We start from the raw sequence: 25,123 nt of genomic DNA on the forward strand, positions 1-25,123 counted from the left end.
TTCTTTTCCCTAGTCCGAAATATTCAATCTAACTTATACTGAGAGTACAACAAATCAGACTGCTTCCAAGCAGACCTGAAAGCACCAGATCAATATCATGTACTACCTAAAAGTAATATATGTTGTATAGAATGACATATTAGCATAATGTCATCTGGACCATGTGTTTAACTTCATGAAAGCAGCTTATTACAGAGGAAAAGTGAGGCAACCTATTTATAATTCTTAATTGGTGTTTTGGGACACAATTATTGTTTTGAAGGGGGTTTAATAGTTTCCAAACCCTTGTAAGAGCTCAGAAAAATAATTTCAGCACTAATAAACCTGACTTTTAGTTTAATTTCATTTCACTATGCAGGTGTCAAGGGAAATGTACACTTAACCATGCCTGCAGACTGGTCTACCAGAGGGGTTTTTTTAAAAAAAATTAAACCAAATATCTAAAAACTATAGCTCAATAGGGATTTTCAACTCAGCATCTCAAAACACTTGGAAAGGCAGCTAAAACCATGCTGTTCCCACTGAAAACCACAGATTATTTAGGGATATCGTCATTTGAGCAGCCCCAGGGGACAAAATGGAAACTGCAGTAGGCTGTACCTGCCTACTTCAGGTCTGTGCCACAGCCACTGACTCAGCCACCTACACACTACTAAATTACCCACATCTCCAGTGTTTCCTTTAAGAGCTCTTCTTCTGCAAGTTCTCAAATGTTCTTCGTTGCAACACTGCACAACACTAGCAAAATCTGCTCTAGCACTAACAAAATATTCTGGAGGATTCTGCAGAAACTTCCAGTGCTTTGCTGGCTTTCTTGGCTGGGAACATTAACATTTTTTTAAGTTCATCTTTGCACTGTGTAAACCAGCAATCATAGCTGCCACACCTCCTCCATTACACTTCATACAATCATTTCCACTTCACCACTCTGCACCTTCCTACTCCCATTTTGGTTCTCTCACTTCATCAACTTAAAAAGCTCTTCTTAAAATAACAGGTTAGTAATGAAACAATGCATGATTATAGTCTCTATATTTAGCTACATAAATAACAGAGAAAAAAAAAGTGCTTAAAACATTTGCATCCACTTTGATTTCAGCCAGTAAAATCAAACTGTCCTCTAAATATATGAATAATACTGAATATGTACTTTCTCACATCCATTTGTTTCCAATAACCTTGTAGATACTTACAGTATTTTTCCCCTGCCCATTACAGGTAAACATGCCTCCTCTCAAATGAAAGTTATCAGCAGTTACCATTATCTTTCACTTGTCTGTTCTATTACATGGCACTACAACTAATAGCCAACAGCTTCCCTAGGAATTTCTGCATGATTTCTGAAAAGTTGATTCACATATTGTCAGTCTTTTCCTCTGAAAGTATTGTTATGTTTAAAAATTTTTCTGTCGTGGTGGTTTGTTTTCTTTTTAATTTACAAATCCCAATTATAAAAATAACTGTCCTTAAAGCAACAGCTTAAAATATCTAAGAGCTGCTAATTTTGCTAAGTAAACCAGAGGAAACCAAATGTTCATTTTAAAAAATATAGATGTATTGTTCTAAATATAAAATTGAAAGCAGAATCAAACTGCGTAAGACCTTGACATTCCCAAGGGGCAGGTTTCTGACCCCATGTGCACCTACAGATTTTGGCTTTTGCACAGTCAGCAATGATGTTTCAAAACATAATGTTAGTGAAATTGTACTATATACCTCCATTCCACAAGATTCTTATTTTACTCAGAGTAACACCACTCTAAAGAACGTGTGCAAGTCCTATGGAGCAGTACAATTAAAATCATTCCTTAATGTGACTGTGGCTGAACATGGGAAGAATTCAGTCCAGCGAAGATCCTGCTGTGCAGGGACTGTTACATGGACTCGAATTTAATAGTCACACGGCAGCCCTAAATGGTAACTCTGATTCATCATGTGAACATCAGTGACAGCAGGTCTGGACAACTCTGACTTTCTTTCTGTAAACTCTTGTAGTCTCTTAGGAAGTGGCAGGGGTTAGATAAGTCTAGAACTTTTGAGAAACTGAATGAGAACTCCATAGACAAAAGTGTACTGTGAAAGAGTTTGCACCATCATCATTCTCTGCTGCCTCAACATATCCAGCACTCGTGGGATGTCCAGCATCTGGAAGAAGGGAACAAAACATTACAAGTGACTGGTGAGCAAGGAAACTGGCTTGCACTTTCAGAGCAAGACTTAGTGATCTAAAGACAGAATCAGCTGTTCTGATTTCAGCTCTGACAATTCATTGCCATGCCTGCAGTATGAACTGCACTACATCACTGATCATCCAGGAAATATGCATAATGGTAAAGTTACCTATCTCATAGGATATTGGTCTTCACAAATCTAGTGGCTGAAAAAGTCTGTCACAGGGTTAGGAGAGGGATGCACAATGAAACCATATGTCTGTTGAGTTTCAGTTGACATATTATGTTATTAATGACCATTTTACAGCTATCCACTTCTGGCTAGAAGTTGATAGGACCGATGTTATTGTATTAAGCTACCACTTTGTCCTCTGCTGAGACTGACACTGCAAATACACCGCACTTAGGAACAAAATAATAACAAGTTCAGAGACTGGCTACAAAGCATGTTCTTGAACATTAGCCATTCTAATTAAGGCAAGGAGAGGTAAAGTCAGGATGAAATCCTGAAATATGCTCTGTGGCCAAGGGCATACCTTGCTCCACTCAATGACTCAACATCTTAGGGAGCCAAGAGTCCAAATGAGCATTCCAGTGCCTGATGTGTATGTGGGCAGCTCTAGGAGATTATTAAGTTCTGCTGAATCCCCAAGAGCCAGCTGTAAGGCCTCTCCCAGGGGCTGCTTGTATGAACTGCCGTAACATATTTTAGGCAGGTTATTTACTCCTCTATTACCTAACATTATGCAAAGCACAAGAAAGCCAAAGAGCTCACCTCATTGTGTTCCAAGCACGCGATCATGATCTCTGCCAGTATGACCACTCCCGTCCGGCCCACGCCCGCGCTGCAGTGCACCAGGAGGGGAGGATTGGAGCTTTTAGGGTCTGCTGTGCTGTTCGTATGGCGCCGCACCGACTGTATCTCCTCCAGGTACGCTGTAAAGTTCAACAAGGTAAGAATAATTAACCTGGGAGATAAAGCCCCTTAATAATTGACATGCCACAGAAAAATGATACGTTGTACAAATCACAAGTCATACCCCAACCACAGCAATACAGATCTATAAGGAACTTCTAACCTTTGTAAGGATTTCCTTGCCTTGTTCCTCTATTCCTACTAAACACAGCTTTTGGCCATCTTGCTGCTGCTGCAACGTACTCAAATGTGTAGTATGGGGTGCAATTATGTTTTATTCTATATTGACTCCTGGTAAATTATTCGCTTTAGACAGGAGGAGTCACTTTAATAAACTGTCAGGTATATTCCTGCAATATATATATTCCTAGAGCATAATATATTGCAGTTTATTCCTGCAAAATATAATTCAGTATCTCTTGCTGGTGTGAAGAAACCTTTTACAATGGAATGCTTTGCATACTTGTCAAAAGTTACTTCATATACAGCAGCCATTTTAATAGGTATTTAAAAAACACCACAAACCACCCCCCATAACAAAACTATTAAATACAACTTACATAAAAATCCCTTTAAATCTTCTGGACAGCCATGCTCTGGCCAGTCAGTATACTGCAGATGCCAAACCGTCCTCTCCTGTCCTGTGAGAAGATGTTTAATCTTCAAACCTGTAGTTGCATAGCAGCCTGAGTCGGTACGGAACCGTGTGGTAATCTTAAACCTTCCATATGTCACAGTGTTGTGTCTTGAACCAAGGCGTGGCCAGTATCTGAAGCTTTTCTCTCTCCCGCTTTCCTTAAAAGTAGAACACTCACTTAACAAGAAATCTAAGAACATTTATACAACTAATGTTCCTGTAGTAACAACTCCATCTCTCTTCTACTTAGTACTAGCGAGTTACGGCCTCTTACTGAGAAAAACAACTTTCCAGCAAGAAGAGTTTGCAAATTCATTTTTCTGACAAAGAAATCAAGACAGAAAGGGGTCACTAGAAACTTATCTTTGATCGGTCTATTCATTGGAGCAAAGATCCCCTTGCTCTAACAGATTATTAAAAAAAAAACATTGCAGAATTTCTGTGAGAAACCTAAATTTATACTCACTTCCTCTGCTGTCACCATAGCTATGATTGCAATCCCTTGCTCCCAGATCATCTGCCAGAAATCCTGACATGTATTTTGCAAAGGGCCCTGCGTGGCAATGTAATCCCACTCTATGCCACCAACAGAGATCTGTATAAAGAAAGATATTAGATTAGTAATTACTGAAAACACTCTCCCTGGTTCTAACATTAGCCATTTGAAGATGCACAAAATGAAAAAGGACTGCAACTCCACAGAAGTAGGAGCCCATTGTGAACTATATCTGCCCCATTTTTTAGCTGCATCTTGTCACTTTAGATGCAGAAAGGACACAGTTTTGTAAGTACATAGCTAAATAGATGTATTTTATATCAAAAGCATCATGTAAAACTGAGAAAACTAAATCGTATTTCTTTTTTGTGAATTTAAGGTATTTTAGCAAATTCTGGTTTAGAGAAGCTTCCATATGCTGGTGCTTTAAATATTATTACAGTGCTAGTTTTTATTTTATGAAAAAGTATTATCTTGCTTGTGAAAGATCAACATCTGTGAATGAAGAAGAGAAACCATGATGCCATGACGGTATACAAACAGATTTATTAAAAAAAGACAGCAGTGCAACTACAAGTGCCGCTTTGACAATTTCAACTCTTTTTCAGAATAAGCATGAAGCCAACTGTGGTTGCATTTAGTGCAGATAAATGTAATGAAAAATGAATGAAATTCCTTTCAGGTTCTTGAAGTCACACTTCGAATTCTTTTAAACTGAACTTAAAGAGTTAAGGATGAGGAAAAAGGGCACCCGATGATTTTGAAAAAGCCCATTTCCCCCTAGCTCTGGCAGTTCCTCTAACCATCAAAAAAAGCTTAAGCTAGGAGCTAGCTTACTGCCCACTGTGTATACAGTCTGAGAGTACAGAAAAAGAAGAAACAATGATTGTCAGTGCAGCTCAAAAATATCATAGTCATTGCAGAAGATCCCAATTTGTTTTAAACATATTTGCCTCCTTAGCTCTGGGAAGAATGGACATGCCATCTGTTAGCGGCAATCCCTAGAGAGGGAACACAGAAAGGAGACAGTAGCTCAAATCAACACAGAAACAAAATGCAGAAGATCCCTCCAATAATTAACCTTCTATTATTCTACATGATTAGGAAAACAGGTTCCTGCTTTCCCCAAAGAAACCTCTGGAGAAGAAAAGAAAGAGAGAGAGAGAGAGAGATGGAGGTATTGTCACTCATTTTACCAAACCAAAATTGATAGCCAAATGCATTTTTAGTTACCACATGAACTGGGAAATTTTTCTCCAAGAGTATTTCTCTCACCTTGATATGAGATGCATTGATGTAACCAGTGTTATTTTCTTTGGTTGGGACCAGCTCTACCCTGGTATCATCATAAGGAAGGACGTCCTGGAACCGGTTTCTCTCAGCATTTTCAGGCAGCCGAGCAATTGAGCATTCGCCATCTATCAGCCTTTTCTTCTGAATGCGCTCGTATTCAGTGAACACCATCCCCTGCTCCAGCCGCTGCTCCAGAATTCTACACTGCAGGGCAGAACACAGACAACCATACAGAGTCACATCCTGAGGCGAGTCTATTTTTAAACAGAGAGTTCATGAAGTATAAAACACACTTACTTTCTTCTCCTACATACTTCAATGCTTTTCCAGCTATTAATGTTTCCACAAACATACCAGAATAAATTAGAGGCAACCCTAACCAGCAGGAATTTTGCTCAAGTGAAAACTAAGCAGCCTTCACTAGGTCACAAAGACTTAAGCGGATACTGCTGGTAAAGGAGAAATTACTTCATAGTTTCTGTAAAGACAGCCCAGCTGGGGAGAAAAAAATTGGCCAACCAGACAGTTATGCCATACTGCATACTTCTTCAAATACCTTTGATCCACCTACTCAATATAGCAGCTAGATGACATCATTTGAAAGGTCTCCATTAACTTTATAATAAAAAAAAAAACAAACCACAAACTTAGTTGTTTGGATGGAGAAAAACTAAATTTTGCTTACAGCAGGAAAGCTGCCTTAGAAACTTGCTGCAGTTAAAGTATAAACCCAGAATTTTTTCTAATAATATAATTCAATCTTTTTTTTAAAATAAACTTCTCCCTCCTCCCCTTTATTCTTTTGAAACCAAGTTGCTTTTAAATCATAAGACACTTCGGAATGTCCGCATCTCTTTGCCAACAATAAGGAGGAATAATATGTAAGATTTCAGCCAGAAAATGTCATCTATGTCACATGTCCCCAGATTCTTACAGCAACTGCTCTGTGGTATCAGGTCATAGCAGTGTCTTATATCAAGTAAGTATGCCAAAAGTTGCAGAGGAAGGTGTAAACTCCCATCATACGCAATTTGCACAACAATAAATCAACTGTACAAACTCCATTATCTTTAGGATAAATTCACATATTTAAACTGATAATAACATGAAGCTGAGCAATGAAACAGGCACTGAATCAACACTAAACTTATCTTCTGAAATACCTGCACTCCGGACTTCCTTTTATGTCACATGTCTACTTTGCATTGCCTACTCTCAACTGTTTTAGGAATTACTCCCATTTCACGGTATTCATTCTACCTCTATGTGACTGCCTGAAGAAAAAGTGTAGTGACATGACTTTGTCATGACTTTATGTTTCTTCCTTGCCACAATGCTTTGGGCAGAGCTAGCTGAATACCAGCACAACTGAATACAGTAAAGATCAACCCAGAGAGAGGTGATGGCTCTAGGCAAGAGGAAATAACTAACACAGGTACTAAACCTGTATCTCAGTAACACAATTTTGTCCCTTAGCATCTTAAGCTATGTATATGGAGTTCAACACAATTTTTACTGAGTGATTTGCAATTAACTTTCTTGGTCTGTTCATTTAAAGTGCAGCTGGTGAGAGCAGGACTATTCCTTCATGTTCTAATCTCTAGATTAGATCCCTAGTGACTAGAAACAAAATTGAGCTAGAGAGGACCTGCAGCTGAGGATGCTCAGAATTGGATTCTATAGAGACCACTGGCTGCAGAATGGGAGATAATCACTGTAGAATTTGGTGCATCTAGCTGCTACCTGGTCAGATGTGTGATGGCAGCACTGTTCTTCATAGCCCATCACAGCCTGAATACTGTATTTCACTTTCCTGCACTTCTTTAGTGATATATGAGACAGGCTGAAGCAGATTTACTGATGTTTTTTATCCTGACACAAGCTGATGCAGTCTTATATTTCTCAAAGAATGATCCTCAAATTCTAGAATCTGATGTCCTCTCATTGATCTGACATCTTTTACTGAGTTTAAAGTTTCAGCAGATCAAACAAGTTCCATCTACGTTTTATGGGCTCTACCTGAAGAAAAAAGATAAATACAATCTCCACAAGTTGTATTCTAGGGATACAATTTAACTGCTAAACTTACTTTGAACACCATATGAATTACTAATAATTGCAAATAAAATCAATCTCACACTCAGAATTTTAAGTTTCACACTTTTCCACTCTGAAAAACCCAAAATTAAGAAAGTAAACAGGATGAGTTGCACAAAAATGTATCAGTAAGTACTAGTTAATTTGCTTCCTGTATGTTCACAGGGAAGCTACAACTAAATCACTGTCATCTTGAAGAAAAATCTGAGTTACCCAATACTTCTAGCAATGACTTTTCAATCAGGAATATTTTTATTTTGTTTCTATTCTCAGCATTTGAGTTGCCTTAATATGAAGCATTTTACAATAAAATGTACCATTGATAATCATGTAATTTTAAAAAATTGCTAGTGTAAATCAAGCATTAAAAAACTTCAACATACTCGTTCATCATTTGTTGCTCTTGTTGATTCTTCCTTCCCCTCATCTGGCAGAGGCATTCTAGTCAATGCCAGTCCATTAAGGGCTGCTAGCTTCAGAGGCCCCATTTTTTTTGCATCGTTTTTATTCTTTTTCATACCCTGCAAAAGAAAAGCTAAAACTTGTAAATATTCTTAAATATCTGATGCAGTTATAAAGCCGAAACCAGATGAGTTCAACTAAGCAAAAGATACTTCTCTGGCCCCTTCTGTGAACAGCTCTGACCTTTTCTTTGATAAGCACTGAGAGATTAGGGTGGTGGGACTACATTCCTACAAGGACACAACACAAGTCTGTCTTCATTCCAAACAGGTTAATGAAACTGCATGAGAATGACAAATATTGTTCTCTACAAAGCTCACGCCTGAGAGTGTGAGGTGGCAACTTTGGATAATTAACATTCTTGAACAGACCTGGGATCACTTCCCAAACCCAAAAATACATAAAAATGACTCCTTACTAGACTATTTAGTTTGCAGGCACTTTTCTTCGCTACAGTCAGGCAATGACCATATACCTTCAAGATACTTGGATATAGTTAAGTGTTTTACTAAATTTGCAACAAACTTGACACACAAAACACAAATACAAAACTGCAAACAGATTTGAGTCCTGGACTGGGCCATGAATCTAAATTATGGAATTACCATCCATTATTTGAGGAAAAATATCAAAGGGGGATTTATATGAAAGAATCAATTCAAATTATTCTTTTAAAAAGGGTAAGAGGAAACTTCATCATTCCTGCCATTGCTAAGATTAATTGTTAACAAAAATACACTGAAAATATGAGTGCATATACTGCCTGATGATAATCAATGCTTTCAAAAGTTAAATGGTGGTAAGAAATAGGAAAACAAAGCTAAGAGGATGAGACTGCTTTTCAAAGTGAAGTGAACACAAACATAACAATAAAAGTTAATTGAAAAGCAAAATGTGCAAGCATTGGTAGGGGCCAGCTTTGTAACCAGGATATTCATCTCAATTATGAATACAGGAAAGTAATGTTCTGTCTTATGCAAAAACACTCTTAAATGTTTCTGAACTAGAAACTATGTTACAAACATTTTCAATGAAAAAGTTTCAATATTAATTTAATTTAAAGGTTGACGGGAGCATGTCATAACTACATAACTGTCAGAAGGAAAAGCAGGGTATGATTTTGCTTGACACATTACTGTCTGAAAATGTACCTTTTAGAGAACAAATACTAAGTAACTATCTAAATGTGAACACAAGGAGGAAGGTATCCCTTTTTTTCCCCCTATATCCACATAAAGAAAACAGGAGAAAGAAGATGTAGAAAAACATACACAATTATAAAATGAATTTGAGCTGATGGAGGTTGATTTCATTATGTTCAGCTCCACATACAGCACATCTGATAGACAAAAACTTGTGAGAGTAGTAACTATTTCAATACATAGCTTTTGCATAGGTTAGTTTTTTTGCAGTATCTGCTGCTAACATAGCAGTACAAGTTATATAGCATCTTCCCTGCAGTCCAATTTGTGCAGAAAACTATTGGACACTATCTCAGGTATCAGTTGATTTTGAAAGGCAAAATAATAAAATATGGTCTTCCACTATTAGCACCTGAAATCTGCCACAAACTACATAAAACTGAACAAAAGTTTAAAGCAAAGTGGGCACTAAAGAGTGCCAGTGGAATTGTGCAGTCCACATAGACCTTGGTGTTTCTGTGAGGTGGGAATTACGGGAAAGGTGAAACTTGCAGTTTTTCACTATTTACTGTGTCCTAAGATTGGAGGAGGAGAAAGAGATATGTCAAGCAAGAAATACCTTCAGTGAGATAAAAACTGCTTGAAGAGAAGGCAAAAGGGAAAGGATATGAAAAAGGGAAGGCATGAAGTAAAGAAGAGAATGCAAGGAAAGAATTTATTTCTTAAGGTGTCAGGTTCCTTCTTAGGTCAGAAGAAGCAGGCAATTTTTTTAAAAAGTAAACATTTTGTCTACATATCAGTTTTCAGTGAGAGGAAGATGAGACAGATGAATGGAAAGAGTTGCTTCTGCTTCAGATAAGAAGTAGGGCAGAATGGGGATCTACAACTGATTTTAAATTCTCTCCTTCTAAAGTTTCTGGCCAGGTTAGGTTTTCAGATGGAGACTGTACAGCTGGATTTGTGTGGGTAGACTAAGCAAACAGAATTCAGACATGGCAGAGAAGGGGATAAAAGACAGCTAAGCAAAGTTAACCAGGAAAACATAGAAATGTAAAGGTCAAGCTTAAGGTAGCTTTTAATTCATACATTTTAAAAGCATCTCAGAATTAAAAGAACTCCAAACCTCAAACGAAAACAACAATCAACTGCTACAGACAACTCGAAACAAGACAAATAGTATCCACTTACACCTAGAGGGGGAAGGCCTTCCACAATATTCTTCTTCCCAGACAAAAGATCGGACACGGGTCTCTTCTTTACTGAATCTTTCCTTACTCTGTATCTCCCTGATGTTGTAAGATCAGATTCTGACATAGATGGAGTAAGCAGTCCTTCCCCTCTTCTCTGTGCCTGGCTTTCTACTAGTAAATGAACAGGGCTCATATCTTTCATCCTCTTTTCTGCCTCTGTGATATGTAATTTAGGCTCAAGAATGTGCAAAGGGCCAGCAGATGAAGCAACAGAGCTGTAAGGGTAGTTTAGTACTGAATCATGAGAATAACTTCCCATAACAGATGAAAGTTGGGTTTGATCTTCAGGGAGAGGAGCAAGACTCGTACTGGCCTTATTCTCTTCTTCAAATTCTTCTTCTTCCTCACTACTGTGAATCAGCATAGTGGCATCTGAAAGGGTTTTCTTGTGATCACAGTTCACACATTCTTCTTGCTCACCTTCCTTTTGCTTCGTTCTCTCCATCAGAATGTTGGGCTGCGACCCTTCTGAGATAACTCTTGGAAGAGCCACATCTGCTGCAGAAGCTGACATGGTCCTCTCTTTAATTCTTATTCCTTCAAAGCTGGGAGTCAAGCCTGCTATTTCAATACTGTTCCTTTTCTGCAGCTGAGCATGGCGTGCCGATGTTAGAGGTTCACTGACCTCCTGAAGAGAATGTGCCACAGGCAGGCTGTCTTCCTGAAATGTCTGGACAGAATGGTGCACTCGCCTTGTGATAAGATCTGGGTTGCTGCTGCTGATGTAGATGTGTCGTGAAAGGTCTGGAGTACTATTTGCAGGTCTTGGGTACGGGTATGGGGGAGGTGGGCGATAGACTTGAGTCTTCATTATGTTCGGTGCCGGGTAATCCTGAGACTGGAGCTGCACATTTGTCAACTCAGGCACACTGACTGCCCCAACAACTGGGCGCTTTTCAGCAGGATAGGGATAGGGGCATTGGCTATGGAAGCTGTAGTTCAGGTTAAATGGATAATGGTTAGACTGTGGGGCAGCAAAGTGGGCGTGCTCTCGAATTTCAGGCTGACTGTAAACTAAGGCATCAGGCCTGCTGTAAGCATATGAGTTGCTGATGTTAAGATTTCTCATTGAATGACTCTGCCTGTCTGTGTGCACCATGCCCCTGTTGAGCTGTCTCATCACAGTCTCATAGTCTGGTGTGGGACGATAAGAAGGCGGTATTAGTGCACTATGTCTGTGTGATGGGACATAATCAGTTCTGAGGACATCACTTCCAGTAATGCTCGGGTTAGAGGACATGGGGGATGGCTGTAAGTAATGCTGTGGATTGTTCAAGGAGTTTGTGCTGTGAGCACTATAGACACTCCCATTGCGGATCCGACCACTGTAGTCATGAGGGGTTCTATCCAAGCTAGTCTGAGAGTGACAGTAGTATCCATTCTGATTGCTGACAAAGAGGTTATCTGAAAGTAAAGTTTAAGAACAGTCTTTATGGCCAGGACATCAAACAAAGTTATCCTCTATTAAGATGTAGCTAAAGCAATGTTTGAGATTTTCAAAATCTGTTATTCTTAGCTATGTATTGAAATGGGAAGGAAAAAAACCCCAAGCCAAAATACCAGCTTTTCTGTTGTTGTTGATACCCAAGGTATATACACCAGAATAAAATATTACATTTATTTCAGCCATCCAAATCCCTGTGGGAAAACACCATTCTGGTTAGGATAGGTTTCTTAAGTTTCAGTCCAAGATAAACAAAATCCATATCAATCTTAAACCGCACCACTGAAAAAATGAATGTCTACACTAGGATTTGCACTAATGTAATCAGTTTGAACAGCAAAAAAAGAAAGAAAAAAAACCACTCAATTAAAAAAAAATATCACCAGGAACCTAAAAACAGCTTCATAACAAGCAAACAAAAACCCTTGCTCTTCTCTCTTCTACTCCTTCGGGATGTATGCATATATAGTACCACAAGACCTCAAAAAAAAAATCAGATTAATTTTTCTTCAGAAATTTTGGAGGCAGTTTAAGCCACCACCATATATTATTCACACACATATATATACCTACAGTGTAAAGAAAATGATCTAACAGTTTATCCAAGACAAATTTAATCATTTTAATTACTACTTCATTGGATGTACAAATTGCTAGTTTCCAGAGGAGAACAATTTAGTCATTGCTGTAAATGCCTTCATGATTTAACTGTTCGGGTTTGCCAAAATAATTGCCACATTTATGTTAATGAATTTGCTGACAATCAAAAATTGTTTTATGAAAAACATGTTCAAAAACAGGACACTTGTAACAGCAAGTACCTAGCAATATTTGCAATGCTTAACTGCAAAGAATTCACTTACATTCTTAATGTAGCTGAACACCTGTAGTTCATTCAGACCTGTGTAACTGTTTTGATAGAAAATGTGCTTATTCCCTTCCCAGTGAGCTGGCTTTTTAGAGTACTATTTATCCAGCAGATTTTTAGGTCTGGAAAGGTCCTATAAAATTTGAGGAGACTTTTCAAAAGATTAGGTTCAGCCCTTCAGGGCAGCAACTTTGTTAATTAAAGACACAAAGTTTAACAATCAAAATAATGAGAGTAAGCAGCCATTACTCTGCTGTAAACTGCTAAGATGAGGAGTCTACATTGCTTGAGAATATTAGTTAGGGTTTGCTTGGGTTTTTTTCTTTGTTTCAAACAAACATATACTAAGTCCACAACCTGCAAACTTCTTTAGCTTTTGAATTCCTCAACACCTTGTAGTCTAGCAAACTTAGACAAATATCTCTCTTCCTGCATTCTGGGTTTAATTTTTTTAATATTTGAGTTGTGTGAATTGTCTTGGGGCATTCTCTTTGCAGCTATTAAGAACAACATTGACGAGGATCTCACAATGCCATAACATACCAGTTTGATACATGAACCAAAAAAAGTGATACCCTAAACTCACACAAGACACCTCAGTCTGCAATTGCTGTACACGCTACCCTAACTTGAACTGCTCATTTCCCATAGGAGAGGATATGGAGGAGGAACAGTGGAGGAAACTGGGATTGTTTAGCCTGGGGAAAAAGAGGCTTGGGGAGAACCTTACTCCTCTCTCCAACTATCTGAAGGAAGGTTGCAGTGAGGTGTGTTTGTGTCCTCCCAGGTAACAAGCGGCAGGACAAAAGGGAATGGCCTCAAGTTGCACCAAGGGAGGTCTAGGTTGGCAGTTAGGAAATTTCTTCTTGGAAAGAGTGATGAACATTGGAACAGGCTTGTCCAGGGAAGTGGTGGAGTCACCATCCCTAGAGGCATTTAACAGACACATAGATGTGGCATCTGGGGACATGGTTTAAGTGATGGATTTGACAATGTTTGACAGTGTTGATGGTTGGACTTGGTAATCCTAAAGGTCTTTTCCAGCCTAAACAATTTTGTGATTCCATGACTGTAATTCACATCAGCCTATGTGTCTTGAGGACCATCAAGCACCTCAATGACTGTTCTAGTACAAACCTACTTCACGTTTACCTATTAATTTATTCAGCTATAGCTAAAGTAACTACAAATAATAGTTTTTACCTTCTAAAATTGTGTAGTCTGGCCATGGATTTAATGAACTTACCTTGGGAAGATGCATATGGTTCACTATAATGACCATTGTAATGCAGCTGAGGCGGTGGAGGCATCATATAAGGCTGAGGCTTGGGCTAAGAAAGCAAACATCTTACTGTTACTTAAAAAATGATTATTCATTTAAAAAAAAATTATTGAAGTTTTTTTAATACATAATGTATACCATTATATATATATATATGTGTATGTATATATATATATGTACAATATTATACATATTATATATAATACTATGCACATAGTAATAATATGCATTATATATTAGAATGTGTATAATATTACAAATAAACACATACAAAGCCTTAGTCTTAAACCATTTCTCTAAACCTCCAATGTAAGTTTCTCCTTTGAGGTTGTACAAAAGGTAATTTAAAAAACAGGGAAAAAAACTTGAAATCACACTCCACTAACCCAAGACTGTGTCTCATCATCTGACAGCTAGGAGAGTCTCCTAGAGACACTGTTCAAACTGAAAACAGATGTGTTTGAAATATTTTTCACTGATATTGTTTTAATTCCACTATTTAGATATTACATAGCAGCTCATCCTACAAGTCAGAAACAGTTCCTCACATAATAAACTCATCTCTTTCACTGCTCATTTCATTTCACTGAAGGGAAATAATATTTGGTTCAAAGTCAAATGAATTCCATAAAAATGCAAACATACATCTATTTGCTTTCCTTACCATGGACATCCTGGATGAAGATCGTCTTCTAACAGGATTCACTGTAACAGGCTGAGTTTGTCTACAGAAGAAATTTAATGGTAAGAAATTATTCTTAACAACAGCAAGACCTATTTCAAATATCAGAAAGCACTTCCAAGTTCAATTAAAAATCAGTTTACATTTCTGGGAGCCAGATCTGTGTTAGTCCTCCACAAGAGTCTCAAAAGCAAAGAGCTCTGTGCATTAGGCACTGCCGCAAAGCAAAATCCAAAAACCCAAGATCAAAATACCTGTTAATCTCCTGTTCTACAAGTTTCCTGTCCTACAAGTCAGACATAAAACTGTATGGGGACTAATGTTCCAGATGTTGAATTTTCATAATTTGCTGGATTGGATCCAGGACATAAAGTTCAAAAGTCTTAAGGTCCTTTTTCCCCCCACCCTACACTGCACCCATGCTCCGCATCTCGTAGCAAGACAGGTCAAAAGACAGTATAATACAAATGCAGGAACTGCTATTTTTTAGTGAGAAAAATCTTTTTAAGCTCACCCTTTGGGAAGTGAAGGACGAGAAAGGATTGGAAAGCGTGGAAGGGAAAGAATGAGGGAAGATTTCTGAGAGCCCTCCTCAGGTGGAGAGTCCAAGGAGTCTCTAAAGACAAGGTATGTACAGATTTAGAAAAAAAAACCCTGAAGTTGATACAGGCATGCATAAGATGGTTTTCAGCTGCAGGACCAGATGACAAGAAATCTTAAGAGCAGAGACAATCAGAAAAGTTTTTTTGAGGATTTAACCTCATGTTCACCATGCTGTGGTGAAACAGTAAGTAATGCTAGAGACTGACACTTTAATAAAACTACAGATCTGATATTATTTATAGAGAAATGCACAAAACCCATAAATGCACTACTTCTACCAATGCTTCTTATCACTCTCCAAAGACAGACAAGTTTACAAGCTTAGAGGTATGAGGTTTACTCTATTTCAAATTTATCTTACTTCTCAAATAAGCTAGCATTAAACACACTTATGAGTCACCTGTGGCACAAAACACTTGGTTACCTTTCCACTGGCCTCAGCAGATATCAAACATCTATCTTCCCATGTATGAAGAGAAATGAAACATATGGGCATCATGCTTTTCCAATGATAGCTTATTCACTGTGTCTAATTCTTTGTTCTTCGGCTGAAGAAACTTAACTGAAGGAAAGCTGTTCCAGTAAAGTACCTCAAATTCCAGCCATTGATTTACAAGCTGGAGACCAGCCCATTTAAATTTAATTTGATGAATTGTATTAAATTTACTTTGCACTGGTGCTACTTGAGCTATACAGATTCCATGGATATCTGAAGAACCACATACCTCTTAGCTGTCAATCCAGCACATTTCAGGAGTGCTTCACATACACTGCCCGCCCTTTTAAAACCTCTAGTGTCCTTTCAGAGCAGTTCACCCAAACACAGGCCAAAACCCTGGTGCTTCCAGGAGCTTACAAGCACTAGCAATATTAGACCCCAAAGCAACTGAAGACTCTCACAGAACTGTGATTGAGAAATGAAGGCCAAACATTATTACTTATGGTAAGATTTCAGCACTTAATATTGTCCTCTGTTATAAAGCAGGGTGTATTTAAAAAACTGGTGGTAAGTATTTTCTCAAAATGATTAAGAAAATGAGCCCAAGTCATTAATTACAACCATCTAAAAAGGACAGTAAAGACTTTACAGAGGAAGTGCAAGATTTCACTTCCCAATTGAAGCTGCAAGGGCACCAAGAGTTCTGCTAATGTATTCTACTTACAGGCTGCATTTATTTAGTCTGTAAAATTTGTGTCTAGCCACACACATCCTCCACACATATTTTGCTGTTTCCATATCTTCCTGCCAAAAAAAAAAAAAAAACCCAACATTTGCATAAAGTCAAACATTCGTACCCTTCACTTGCTTTCAGACAAGCCACTGAAATTTTTAAGATTAAATTACCATTGACCAATTAAGTTTTAATGTAACTTCATTAATGTCACCAGGTTTTCCCTAAAATTCCCAGTATTTCCCCAAAATACTTTGCAGACCCAAATATACACTCTAGCCTAACAATTTTCTTAGTCTTCTGAAATTTGAAAGTAGAAGCCTTTTGCTCAAGACACTTATGAGCTGTAATACTAACACAATTCATAGTCAAGATTGCCATAAGATTGCCAACAGCTGCCTTTTGACAAAAGCAAGTGGTAGATGCTGAAAAAAATTAATTCTGCAAGGAATACCGTGGCCCTTTCCAGCAAAGCTCTAAGGCTATATTTATCTTTAATTCTGATTCTGATCTGCCACTGATTCAAGTCAAAAAAACATGCTAGAAATTTTACCGGAATGGATGAAATCTTTATGACCACATAACCAAACACTTCAATGTACTCAACATAAAAGGTCCAATTTTTAATGCCTTCCCATAGAAAGCTAGCTAAAGACAGTGTTACTACATTTTACTCACTCATACAGTTCAAAGTTGCTAAATATATAGATAGTAAGCTTTAACCTTTGAGTTAAATTATCAGTTTTAATTTGTTTTTATTTACAGATGACCTAGTGAAAAAAATTAAAATTTACTCACTGTTTGGAACTGAATTGTCTCTTCTTTGTTTGCCAATTCTAATGCAAAAAAGGATTTATTGTGGGACATGTTGGCAATATCATGCCACCTGCAGACAAAAGGGACAGGATATGACTGGACAAGCTCTGATTTTCAAACCACAAAAAATGTGGCTGCAAACCAGAACCACCATCAAGAATGTGGATAAAGAACATCCTCATGAGGGGAAGAGACTCTGATCTCAGACACTGATCTCTTCCGTCCTATGACCAGTGACAGGACTCAAGGAAATGGCCTGGAACTGAGTCAGGCGAGGTTTAGGTTGGATATCGGGAAAAAGTGTTTCACCCAGAGGGTGGTTGGGCACTGGAACAGGATCCCCAGGGTAGTGGTCATAGCCCCAAGCCTGACAGAGTTCAACAAGTGTTTGGACAATGCTCTCAGGCACATGGTGTGACTCTTGGGGTGTCCTGTGCAGGGCCAGGACTTGGACTCGATAGTTCTGATGGGTCCCTCTCAAGACAGTATATGCTATAAGTCTATGATCCTATGAAAAAACATTTTATGGTTCTGTGAAAAAGTTCATTTATCTAACTGAACAAGTTGTAGACCAACACTTCCATACCATTAATGGCTGCTGAAAGGAAAACATGTATGAGACTAACTCCTGGGAAGACATACAACACGTAGAGTAAGATTACTCGTCTTCCATTTGAAATTCTTTCGAGTGCTCTTTAAAAAAAAAAAAAAATCAAATTTAGACAAATTTAGTCATCAATAAATTATAATGTCCCAGCTGCTTGAAAGCAAGCCATACATTCCAAGAGAAGAAAATTAAACCTACAATAAACAAAACCTTTAAGGCACTATTATGCATATTTTCTAGAACTCTTGCACACTGACAGATGAAAAAAAATTAGATGGCATAAAATACATTTATTCATATTTTTAAATGCAAATTTAGCTTGAACCCTTAGTAGTATGTTAGTGTGAGTATCATAGATTTATTAAAAGAATATTCTGCAGTACACAAACACATGGAAAAAGCATGACCTGCATATAGGGCTCTCTCTAAAGGTGTTTTTATGACTTCCATTTTCATTACACAGAGGTGTGTGTTAGTATTTTCCACAGCTATTGCCTCATGTATATGAGGTAGAAAAACATCAATGTCTCCATTCTGAGGCAGAACAAAAATCCCTCAAATTTAAGGCCTTGGTTCATAAGCCTTTGTGGGCACAACTATGAAATTACCTGAACCAATCTCAAGCATAACCCAGTCTTTGTAAATTATACTAATGGGTCATTTGTCTACACTTTATTGCCACCCAAATAACATGATATTGCTATCCATGCTGGAATTGCCCATTGTCATACAATAAACAAGCAAGAGAGCAGAAAACTGGATCCCAAAATTGGAATATAAATACTTGCTTCCCAATGTGCAACCTTTTTCCTGTGTTTACAGACACTGCATCCACAGTTCTTTGAGAATTTATGTGAAATGCATGGACAAAACTTTATTCCTCTCCCTGTGTGTTTGGTAAGTACAGCTGCTGTTTAATGCTGTAGGAAAGCAGAGCAGGGCACTTTGATGACCCCAGACAATTAAAAAGAGCTCAGCATCAGCTCTACTATCACAGCAAAGACAAGACATTTTTCTGAAGGACATTTAACAGTAGTGAATTTCTAAACTCTGTAAACAAAAATACTAACAGGAAAAGGTTTAGTTGGCTACTTTCTCTAATCCCAGAAATTCACCAGTAGTGAAGTTCTAGTAACTGTTGGGTCATAGGATGTCAAGATTTCTGTTCATATTCAGTTAAAAATTCAGTTCTAGAAGATTAAAGTTCATAAAGAATAAACTCTTTCTTGCTTTAGTAAAAACTAAACTGTCGAGACTCATTTTATAAAAAATCTCAAAATGTTTTTTAAAAATTTATTCTGAATTCTGCCCAAAGATACCCAAGCAACCCTCCTTAAAGTCAGTGGGAAGCCATTTCATGTGAAGACTGATTTTTAAGTGCTTAGATGTTAGAGCTCTGTGTACAGTTTATAAGAACATTCAATAATAAATTAAAACAATGTATGAACCCAAACTAATAAAACAAATGTTATCATGTAACTCTCCACATATATTTATAATATATGAAAGGAATTCCTGGACAATTTCGCAAGTGAATATTTCTATATGAATTGATTTGACAATCTCAGGATTTAAAATGCCCTATGTGTAGAGAATTGCTCATTTTTGATTCAATAAATGTTTCACAATGCAACTGTATATTAAATATTCATGTCTTAAAATTAATCTGTCCTAAAGAGATTCATTTTGCAGTTAATACATTGAGAAATTCCCACTGGATTCAGTATTCACTGTAGCATGATGACTATGAGACTATGTTCAGCTCATATCTAAGAGACACTTATTGTTTGTGAGGAACACACTTAAAATGTGAATATTCACTAAGATATTTTATGAAAGAACAATACTAACCTAAATACAACAGGAGGACGACCATTTTTGTGTTTCACAAAGATACCATCAAGACATGCTCCAATGAATATGTCACTTCCTTGGCTGTCCTGTAAGAAATACAGAAAAAATTATGCAAGTACAGAAAAAAAGTCTTTGAAAGCAAAGTAACATAAGAAACAACTGTTTTTATAATTCTGGAGGAGAAAATTCTGGGTGGTTTGGTGTTTAGGTTTTATTTACTTTTGGCAAGAAGTAAACACTCTAAACAGGGAGAAAAGGGAAATCAGACAAAGACCAAAACTCCATTTACCTTTGCAGGATAGGTCTCTTCACCATAGCCCTCCATTCTTTCTACTTCTTGCATATATAACATTTCTGCATCAGGAGGAGTAAGGCCTCTACAAATAAAACAACAATCAGGTAATATTGCCAATAGGAAAAAATCATCTTTGTTTTACTCTGAACAACACTGTCAAAGCTTGAAAAGCATCCCCAGGACACCCAGGCAACCATCAAATCGTGCTGTTTCTATCTGCACCAATGGCTGATATATTTGGCTCAGCCTTTACACTTTCATTATAATAACTTCCTCCTCTCTGACATCTTTAGGGGTAAATGGCAACAAAGACCAGTTAAAATTACCATCTCTACTAATGGCATACAGTTAACACAATCTTGATCAAATCCAGCACTGGCTCCACATTTCCTCACTTTATCAGAGGCACACATGTTCAAGACATGAATATCCTTTAAACTGCTATAGGAGAAATACAAAGTCTGGCATTTTACATTTCAGAAAACACAGTTTCAGCTTCTAAATGTTGACTATTTTACAGTAATACTTTGAAAACATGAGGACAAGATCTGTAGGTAAAGATAGAATTCTTTATAATTAGACCAACTGACAAAGAATTTTCTCACAGACTTGCAGTAGCATCATAGGGCTTCAAAGCTCATGTTTACCTACCCACCAACATACCTCAGCTACCTCATAGATGTATTTCTACCTGAAAAATCCTGACATGCTCATTGTTATGTCTCTCAATACTTTTTCAATCACAAATGTCTCAATTTCTTCACTCTTTCCTAATGTCATGAAGATTAAGTTTTCTTTACTGAACCTGAACCATGCAATCTTGTTACAGGTGCATTTTAAAGAGAAGTAAAACTGCAATTTTCATACTGTTGTCTTAAAATAATAGAGGAAAATAGTCAGTATTACTCACATAGTCACAAACATTCTTCACTAATGAACTGATAAAGACAACTTTACTTTTCTTTGTCCTGGACTACTGAAACTTAGCTCACTTCTACCTAAGATCATAAGCATTCAGGCACAGTTACTGTCTCTGCATTTCTCCTGTCCTTAATACCTCCTAATGTTGTTTATCATGAAACATCCTTACAGGGTCAGAACTTCACATGAACAAGTCAGAAACATTATACAGGTGAAGTCTCACTCTTTAATTAGGTCCTGTATTCTTTTCAAGCTGAATCCTCTAATTTATTTTACTAAATATTCTCTTTTTCATTTTAATTCAGCAAAAACTCTTGTAACTTTAATACAGATGTACTAGGGAAAAAAAAACTCATTTAAATGGGAAGTGAAATTAGTCCAACTGCATTTCAAGATTCACAACTTTCTGAGCTACAGAAGCTACTGAAGACTAAAATTAAGCATTGAAGAGGTTTAGACATGTTACCTGTACTTCTGATGTAGCAAGGCAACTTTCTGTGTTGCTTCTTCCAGTATTTTTTCCTCTTGTAGCCAACCCTTAAGGTAAAACAGCATTAGTGGAATGATATACAAAAAAATTCTACAAAATCAAATGGTTATAGTTTCTTTACACATGTGGATCCACCCTTGATTCTAGTCTTGGAGCTTAGACGTTGTAATATGCACAAACAAACCCCAAAAGCACAAACACTGTTTAGAAGTGGTTTTACTCACTTTCCCATCTGTACCTCAACCTTCTTTTTAGTGTAATATACAATAAAATTGAAAAGATCTTACTACATCTTTGTTTCTCCATAATGTATATCTCACTCCAATCCCAAAGAAAACCTTCACTAAATTGGACAGCCTAGGGAGCAGTAAGATAGATGGACTGTGAAGGCTTCCTAAAAATGATATGCATTTACCAATTTTAAGAAGGATTTAAATTTGCCAATTTAATAATTTAAATATATCAATTTAAAGAAAGTACTTACCACTGGAAACAAAGCAAATCTTTGTAGAAACTCCTGAGATTCATACCGATCATAGTCTCCAAAATCCGCTGAAAAATAAAAAAAATGTTGGATTCAAACACTTTTAATGAAATTATTCAAAACCCAATTAATTGCAGCAGGATCTCCAAGTAGCAAACTTCCATCCTATTGAACTACAATCCGAAAGCAAAACAAGAGAGCAAACTAACCAATGATATTTATAAAGAGAAAAGGTAAAAAAAATCCCATCTTTTCACCTTGTTCAGAAAAATTGGTAACACTCCTTGTGGATTGAGAAGAAGAAATGATAAAACACTTATAATGGAAGTTATCTATCTTAAAGGGGAGCATCTCTGACACATTACACCATTACAGCTCTTGAGATAAAGCAGTGTTTAGAATTAACCTATTGTACTGATTTTAAATGCAGATCATTCTTGAAACCAGTTGACTTGAAACAGCAAGCACTGCTTCTGTTCATTCACTAGCTAAAATGACTAACCTACCCGGTACAAGCTACTGCAGTCATTGGAGCACATTAATTTAGAACCTGTGCTTTTTTTTGAGCTCTTTTTTTCACTGTGTCATCAATACAGTTAATCTGTTACACAAGAATACAAAAAGGAAGGTAAAAGCTAAAAGGATGAATATTTTCCATCTGAAAAGAGGGTTATATTAAAAGATTTCTATAAACAACTCAGTGAGCAGAGAGACATTTACACTGTCCAAATACATGGAAGTAGCACAGCAAGATTTTTTCAGTTAAAGACCATTAAAACCTAGCTTGGATTAAACAGATTCACTGTTATATAAACAAGGCATTAATACAATTTATCCTACTCCACTGGTAACCACATTTTCAAAATAACATAATCATCATCTTTATTGTTATACAACCAATGCATATAACCAACATCTAATCTTTGGTTGTACATACTGCCAGTGATTTTAGGTGCTATTCAATTTTGGCAGTTTTACAATTGCTGCTAGATGTTTTGAAGTGGCATTCACTGTGAATGATATACAAACAATATACAAGCACACTAAACACAGCTGTTGCCATTACAAACTTTTGAGAGACTTAATACCAGACAAGCACGTTGCTAGGAACACCAAACATGATCAGTGCAGACAAGCACAGGACTGGTACATACTCCATCTGACCCTAACTAGGAAAAATAAAGCTGCCTTTTTCATATAGATATCACAGAAGAGTGTTTTCAGGAGTGATTTGAACACAAGAACTGTTAACAGTCTTGCACACTAGCTTGAAATAATCTTATATGATAGGAAATTTTGGATAAAAAGTGGAAATACAAGTACATTCAAAGATGCTTATTTATGAAGATACATGAGAAAAAAGATTATTCATTAAGAGAAAGAGAGGAAGGGTCTGTTTATGTAGGGCAGCAACTGAAGCCTTTTCCCCCAAAGGAACTCCAATGTCTAATTCAAATCCAGCTCCTGAAACTACATGTTAGATGCCCAGGTACATCTTTGAGGACTGCACAGAAGCAAGCTCAGTGCCACTGATCCAACTGTTCCTCTCATCAGCCCGTACGACAAAGTCCTAAGGAGCAAGACCTTTCATAACTTACTGAATTTGGTCTCTTGAGTGACAAATAGAAAACAGGCAATAGAAAATATATCAGCAAAGTTTCTAAAGCAACATTAGCTAGTTGGCACAATTTCTTACTTACCCTGAACTGCCAAACCAGCCAGATGTATTGCTTGTTCCAGTGTGCAAGGAATGCTGCCCTCCAAGATATCTTTCTTTAATTGCAAGTAATACTGATACCTACAGGGGGCAAAAAGAAAAGAAAAAGCTAACTTTTTCTTAAAAGAAAATGCTTCTTAATTTTAAGAGATAATAGAAGACTATGCCTCCATTTCCTATTCCTCTCTACATTCCCCAGTTTGTCTTCCTCATCATTTGGACCCACTACTTCAAGGCCTTTTAAAACTCCTGCCTCCCTTTTGCACATTCTAGAATCAGTGATGTTAAAGAACCTCCACAATTTCTACTACCAAACCCTCTTTTTTTTCCCCCCTCTTCCTTCCTTAAAATTGTTGTTATTATCCATTTGCAACGTTCAGTAAACTGCTGCTGGGTTGCTGCATTTTCTTCCAATACATCTAACAACACACATTCCCACAATCCCAGTAGTGATTTTCAGTCTGAGCCACTATTTTCCTGAATTTTTCTGCCCCTTTCAGCCACCCACAGAATTTTCTATCTGGAGCCCAAAACACCTTAAAATTGCCATTACAGCTATACAGACTTGGCCAAGGAGGACATTTGTCTTCAATAAGTCTAGTTTTAAAAAGTTCTTCCTCATATTGTATGTTAACTCTAGTGAAGTAAAGTATTAATAGTGAGAACATGGAAGTACGTGCTATAATTCATTCCGTGATTAGAAAGGTCAGGTAAACACCACATAAATTTCACTCATGTTAATGGACAGCTCTCTTCCCTCACTGTTTACTGCCCTTTTAAATACAGTGGTAATTTATAAATATTGTTTAGACTCTTGGGGATCCTACTACAAAAACACAGTATATCATATGACAGTACATAACATCCCTATGCAACACACACAAGAACAGCTGGGAGTAGACCCAGGCCTTAAAAAAACAGAAAAGAAAAAGTCCAAGGCATTTTGGGAATGAGTCTTCCCAGTCAAGAAGCAGAAGGTAAGCACTTTCCATAGAACTGCTATTAAAAGTAAACATATAGAAAAAGAGTCTTAACATTACCTCAACAGAGCACATCTCTTTTAATCTATAGCACTTCCACTTCCTGGTGTTCATTAAACATATAATTTGCTTGAACATGCTCAATCTCACTTATATCAAACAGGCATGAAAAAACCCACAGATTTCTGAAACTAACCCAGACTCTTACTATCAAAGTAAGTACCATCCTCTAGGACACAAGAATAAAGCTGGCACATAAATACCTGCTTTCTACCAGGCAGCCACTGCCAAATTTTTCTCAAAGCTACAGCATAAACACCATATTCTTTAAATAAATGCCAGAGAAGACTATTCAAGGTTTTTGAGGCAATTTAGCTTTCCAATGCAACACCACAGCATTTATCTTACTCTAATGTATTCTAGTACACCAACACAGAATCAGAG

General features: G+C 37.2%; 1 protein-coding gene across 2 annotated transcripts in view; it reads right to left on the bottom strand.

Moving 5' to 3' along the window:
- Positions 1 to 424: 424 nt before the first annotated feature.
- Positions 425 to 25,123, bottom strand: part of PTPN21 (protein tyrosine phosphatase non-receptor type 21) — a 40,451-nt gene continuing 15,752 nt past the window's right edge. Inside the window, exons 4-20 of one of the 2 annotated variants that reach the window (XM_058838968.1) lie at positions 23,683 to 23,780; positions 21,983 to 22,050; positions 21,475 to 21,545; positions 20,082 to 20,169; positions 19,790 to 19,878; positions 17,314 to 17,401; positions 16,507 to 16,586; positions 15,255 to 15,356; positions 14,723 to 14,783; positions 14,023 to 14,107; positions 10,403 to 11,868; positions 7,994 to 8,131; positions 5,496 to 5,717; positions 4,191 to 4,319; positions 3,648 to 3,882; positions 2,947 to 3,107; positions 425 to 2,145 (exon numbers count right to left, since the gene is read on the bottom strand). In XM_058838968.1, coding sequence (XP_058694951.1) covers positions 2,017 to 2,145; positions 2,947 to 3,107; positions 3,648 to 3,882; positions 4,191 to 4,319; positions 5,496 to 5,717; positions 7,994 to 8,131; positions 10,403 to 11,868; positions 14,023 to 14,107; positions 14,723 to 14,783; positions 15,255 to 15,356; positions 16,507 to 16,586; positions 17,314 to 17,401; positions 19,790 to 19,878; positions 20,082 to 20,169; positions 21,475 to 21,545; positions 21,983 to 22,050; positions 23,683 to 23,780 — 3,310 coding nt within the window. In that variant the 3' untranslated portion in view covers positions 425 to 2,016. The remainder of the gene's footprint in view (positions 2,146 to 2,946; positions 3,108 to 3,647; positions 3,883 to 4,190; positions 4,320 to 5,495; positions 5,718 to 7,993; positions 8,132 to 10,402; positions 11,869 to 14,022; positions 14,108 to 14,722; positions 14,784 to 15,254; positions 15,357 to 16,506; positions 16,587 to 17,313; positions 17,402 to 19,789; positions 19,879 to 20,081; positions 20,170 to 21,474; positions 21,546 to 21,982; positions 22,051 to 23,682; positions 23,781 to 25,123) is intronic. The other variant, XM_058838975.1, reaches the window with a different exon arrangement.

The sequence above is a fragment of the Poecile atricapillus genome, chromosome 1 (assembly GCF_030490865.1).
Source record: "Poecile atricapillus isolate bPoeAtr1 chromosome 1, bPoeAtr1.hap1, whole genome shotgun sequence".
Lineage (NCBI taxonomy): Eukaryota > Metazoa > Chordata > Aves > Passeriformes > Paridae > Poecile > Poecile atricapillus.